The 5,882-nt window shown below is 27.3% G+C and overlaps 1 protein-coding gene across 2 annotated transcripts; it reads right to left on the reverse strand.

Moving 5' to 3' along the window:
* Window positions 1–599: 599 nt before the first annotated feature.
* Window positions 600–3,243, reverse strand: LOC107850215. Of its 2 annotated transcripts, XM_047401124.1 has the most exons (5): window positions 3,061–3,243; window positions 2,888–2,991; window positions 2,702–2,750; window positions 2,496–2,602; window positions 600–919 (listed from the first exon to the last, which is right to left on the reverse strand). In XM_047401124.1, the coding sequence occupies exons 1-5, from the start codon at window positions 3,111–3,113 to the stop codon at window positions 915–917; spliced, it is 318 nt and encodes a 105-aa protein (XP_047257080.1). In that variant the 5' UTR covers window positions 3,114–3,243; the 3' UTR covers window positions 600–914. The 2 variants fall into 2 exon arrangements, with proteins under 2 accessions (XP_047257080.1, XP_047257079.1); XM_047401123.1 differs by lacking the exon at window positions 600–919 and having other exon boundaries at window positions 2,350–2,602.
* Window positions 3,244–5,882: the final 2,639 nt, after the last annotated feature.

The raw sequence follows: 5,882 nt of genomic DNA on the forward strand, positions 1-5,882 counted from the left end.
ATCTTAATCATTAAAAGAATAATCAGTTATGTAATTTTTGTGAAAAATTCTAACTAATATAGATTTATTAGTTATGTAATTTAAGCAAAAATCTTTTAATAAAAGTCATTTACGGAAAAGAAATTCTCAGCTTTAAATGTATAGAGTAATTTAAGCATTATTAATTATTTGCAAAATATAACTTGCTATTTTTATGTAATTACAAAACAGTTGCTATGGAATAATTTAAGTAATATTTCTTATTTAACTCAACTGATTTGAGAAAAAAGTAGACAGTAAATTTTGTATATGTATCTTGATAGCGAACTTTGCCTATACAAAATATAACTTGCTATTTTATGTAATTACAAAACAGTTACTATGAAACTCTTAATTATGGGCTTAAGTTTGCTACTTATGAAATTTTTTTCTATACCATATAGGAATGTACATGGACTAGATTGGTTCGGATTTAAATTGAGAAATTGACATAATTGTACAACATTTCCAAAATATTGGCATTTTAATAGCCAAAAAAGATTACTCCCTCCGTCCATCGTTACTTGTCCACATTTCTATTTTGGGACGTCCAACAATACTTGTTCAGGTTATAAAATCAATGAATAATTTACCTTTTTTTAACCCATTTTACCCATGGTTTTAAATACAATACATTACTCATTGTATTTTTCTAAAGAAAAAAAATTATTATATTCAATGGATGATATAGTAAAATACCTCTTCTATTTATTATTTCTTAAGATATGTGTCAAGTTAAAAAAATCATAAAAAGAATGTATAAAAATAAAGAAATAAGGCAACATTATTTTTACGATCTTAATCATTAAATATATAAAAAAATATAAAATTAATACACAATATTTTGAACTCTTATCGACATCTCACACAAGCTGCACCATTCAATAGCCTCCATCTTATTCTTCGAGACAAATAACAAAAAGAAATGTAATAAACATCAAAAATGTAACATGAAACTTAAAAAACTAATGCGATTATTTGTACAAAGTTTTACTACGTTTATTTATAGATTTGTAATATGAAAATACTAAATATATATCATGAATATAATTATTAATTATTTTATTGGTTATGATAATACAAAAATATGGGAATAATGAAAATAATGATCATTTCACATTAGAGAAAATTTAAAAAGGGAATTCAAATTTCTTAACATTGCATATTTAATATAATTAAGAGAGTTAAAAAGAGTTTTTTTTATATAGAACATAAATGAAAATAGATAGAGAAAAATCCAAAAAAAATTGTATTTCTTAGGCCAATGAAAGATGTCACATCATTTTTTTCTATTCCTTATATATATATATATATATATATATATATTACTTATTGACACTTCTTGTCTTCTTCATTTTTTTTATTTTTTTTGGCATTCCTAAATAAAAAATTTGACTCGGTCATTATCTCACATACATAGATTCAATGAACAAATAAAAAATTTGTGAAATACACCCTTTCAGGCATAAGATGAAACTACAAAACTGAAATAAATAAGAAAGAATAGCCCAAAAGCAAAAACTTGTTTTCGAATATCACAATTGCAGAAAATCAAGCATGAAGTAGAACATACATATAATCACATAAAATTATAATGACTCAAAGTGATAAAAAGTAAATGAAAATTGCCATAAAAAGTAAATAAAAATTTGTGTCAAAGAAATAAACATAAATTATCTTATTTTTAGTTTGATGCTTAGATTGTCTTCTTCAAATCCTTCATAATGTCTTTTGAACAATTCAAATCAAGATACATGCTCAAGAAGAACAATTATTTCTTTTGATTTTAAGATTCAATAGACTAAAAAGAAGTAAAATTGTGGGAGAGACAAAACTTGATCTCCAAATGTATACTCAATATTATTACTATATGTTGAACCTTGAAACCTGAAAAGGCTATGATGCAATTGAAAAGGCACGTATCCAGCTTAATGATTTATTATTTCAATTCAATTCTTGCAACTTTAATGACCCACTATAATGTAAATATTCTTTCAACTTTAATGACCCACTATAATTAGTTTTTGATGGTTTTAGTTATAAAAAAAGGCTTAAAAAGATCACAGTATGAATGATTGGCTTTAAAAGCATGTCACATTATTATTTTCACTTATATACAATATAGACATATAGACTTATGTTGTTTCATTACATAATAAATTATCATTAAATTCATAAATTAATAACATTGACTTTTGAGTTTTGAAATGGAAAAAGAGTTAAATGCATAATTAAGAAATAATTTTAAATTTTTTTAATGTATTTTTTAAATTAAAAAAATTAAGATAAATATAAAAAAATTGAGAATAATTATATAGATAGGAGGGAAGATCAAAAGTATAGAGTTAAAACTTATTAATGATATTCCTAATAAAAAGAAGAGTTACAATCATTCATTATTATATTAGTAGATGCTAATTATCTTAAAACTAAATGAAATAGTTAATTGATAAATAAGAGGCAGAATTTAAAGTTACCATGGAACTTGATATATAACTTTTGGGTCGCTAAAAATCTAAGCAGCTTTATGGCGTTTGTTTGTAGGAATTGGCTCTCCCGTTGGTGTGTAGGCATCACAAATAACCTGTTTCAATTACAGAAACAATAGGACCAAACTTCTAAATAATGAGAACAAAGATTCATTAAAACATCATGAATCAGTATTCCTTACTAAACAACTCACCAAGATGTTGTTACCACCATGAAAAGGATCTTTAAAGATTGCCTGAGGACTAAGGTTAAATGGTTGAGGTTAGAAAAGGAAAAAAATGAAAGGAACATTTTTTTAAAAAATAAAAATAAGGTATAAAGGAAAGAAAGGAAAATTCTTCTAAAAAGGAATGAAAGAAAAATTAGTCGCTGATCTTACTATAGAATAACTCCACTGTCTTCTCCGAACGCTTGTCCAATACTTGATCCATCGTAGTTCCACTTTGGGAGCTCAGAAGCATGCTGGATTGGCGTTGAAATACTCTGAAAATTCAAAAGCAATCAATTAAGAATTAGAAAATTCATGTAATAATTCAAATTCGTTTTCCTAACCTTTGTTGTTTAATTAGAGAAGCAGCATCATGTACCCTTGATTTACTGCGCATGTCAATTCCAGACCCTCCAATCTTGTTTTAAAGGAAATATAAATATAGATGGGAGGGAAGATCAAAAGTATGGAGTTAAAACTTATTAATGATATTCCTAATAAAAAGAAGAGTTACAATCATTCATTATTATATTAGTAAATGCGAATTATCATAAAATTAAATGAAATACTAATTGATAAATAAGCTTTAAAAATAGAAAAATCTAAAAATTTGTAAAAAAAGGATAAATAGGAATACTTGCTTGTGAGACATGCCACATAAGCAAGGACTTATTCCTCCTTTATATATATATATATATATTAATTTTTTTATTTTTTCTTTCTCCTGATGATATTCATAAATAAATATACATAAATACTAACTCTTTTGGAAGTAATTACACTATCTCCCACTTTTTTAGTTACTTTACTCTCTCTCCCTATTAATATACCTAACATAATTGATATATACATAGCATTTTGTGTATATGTTGGGATTTTTGTAATATGTTTAGGGAGTTGAAATTTTTTGTAATATTGGAAACATAAGTTGTTTATTTGTGTAATTTTTAGTATTTTTATCCTTATCACTCTCTCTCTTCTTTTTCTTTTTATTCTTATGTATATAAATTCAATATCTTTATGTATGTATAAAATTTTATCCATAAAAATTAATGTGTAAATTTAGTTGATATATACGAAAATGTATTCCTAAATTATATTTTGTTTGTACGCATAAGAATATTAACAACACTTATATCTGCAACTATATAATGCATAAAAAAAATTAAAATGCTACATATATACATGAAAAATTATTCATGATAATTTGCATATAATTTAGTTGGTGTATATGATAGCTGCAGAATGTATACATAAATTATAGTTTGTTTGTTACATAATAATGTTAACAACAATTATAGTTACAACTACATAATGTATTCTGGTAATTTACACGAAAAATAAAAAAGAGTTGAACGAGTAGTAAAAAAAAAGTAAAAAAAAAATATTCAAAAGTAGTAAATGTTTTTCACTTTTTTTTCATAATTTTTCTACTCATTGTTCTTTTTCTGCTCATTGTCCGAATCACTCCAGTGTATTTTTAACGAAAAACATAAAAAAAAATAACTACTACAAAAAAGAAGAAGAAAAAAGCAATAACTTCTCCGTGAATTCTCAAATCTAATTTTTAGATCTTTTGCTAATTTTAAGGAGAATTTTTGATTGGAAGAGAGAGAGTAATTTTTTTACTATTTAGAAAAAAAGTTAAAAAAATTATCAAGGAAATGGTTATAGGCTACATGGTGTGTCAAGACCCGAGACTACCCCCTAGTCGTAACACGGTACTTGAAATCATAAGTGATCCCAAGCTAACCCTTGAACTGACATACTGTTGAGCAACTGATTTAAAATATATTGAATAGCTAGTTCTGCTGTGCCAAAATATAATCGTGACAAAATCTGAGAAAAATATAACACTGATACAATTTCCAATCTGATAAAAACTGAAGAGAGAACTGAAATTACATGACTGACTCTGACTGACATCTATAAAGCCTCTACTATACTGACAATAGATAGCTGGGACATGCCTCCAACTACCGTTAATCAATACAAATGAATAATAAGGTAAAGTACACGAACAACATCTGACTGAAGTCCCCGAATAGGAAAACTCATCACCTACTGGCTGAAAACAAAAACTGCCTGATCATATCGTATGGACTACAATTGATACATATATTATGAAACAATCTACCAACACAGACGTATATATGGATCAGTAGTTCTGGAATGTACTGAGTAAGCGGGGGTGAATGCAATAAGTAAAACTGATTGCACACATAATCTTAAAACATGCATGCTAAGTGTAAGTAGGCTCACCAAGAGACTGAAATAAACTGAAAGCTGAAATATCTTAAAACATGCATAACAAATATAGTCTGATAAGCTGGTGAATCGCTACATTCAGTTCCTTAAAACTTTACTAGTTTAATATAAATAGAACTGAAGCTGAAAAATAGTAAAATATGGGTACTGTATGAATACTGGGTCTAAAACTACGGAGTGGAAACCGACATAACTTAAGGATCTAAATACACAAATATACTGAGTATGAATGCATGAAAAATGTGATATCTGAGAATGCAAGACGAAGTGTATATCTATTATATCACTGAGATAAATCTTAAATCTGAAAGACAAAAAGCTGTAAAATCAGAGAATACATGAGCAAGCATATAACATGATTCTAAAATAGTTTGTAAACTGAAATACTGAAATCTGATAACTGAATAACTGATGAACTGTATGCTATGGTTAAGCAAACCTGAACTGAATTCTATACTGAATATTTGACTGAGACTGTTGGAAGGATTTCAGTATCGTGCCACGGGTACTAACACATAGTTGTGTGGATCTTTTAAACTAATGACCCAAAGGACTAATGAGTTACCCTCAACTGGTAGGTGCTCTAATAAGATATATGTTAACTATCAGATAAACACCTTGTCAATCCTCAACTAGCAGGTTGATATCTCTAACCTACGCTGGCTACGTAGTTCTGAAACTCAGGGACTGCTACAAGAGGTCACACCTTTTACTGGAAAGTGAGTCCCCATCCCTGGGTTCGATCGGTGCTAAATCCTACTCCCAGTTGAATGACATTGGAATACTAACTGGTGCATGTACTGTTAACTGATAAGCTCAGGTCATGATATTTTGAAAACAATAGTGCATACAGATTCTGAAGTAATTGTAAACACGTAAAAACTAATGTCTTTAATAT

The sequence above is a fragment of the Capsicum annuum genome, chromosome 12 (genome assembly GCF_002878395.1).
Source record: "Capsicum annuum cultivar UCD-10X-F1 chromosome 12, UCD10Xv1.1, whole genome shotgun sequence".
Lineage (NCBI taxonomy): Eukaryota > Viridiplantae > Streptophyta > Magnoliopsida > Solanales > Solanaceae > Capsicum > Capsicum annuum.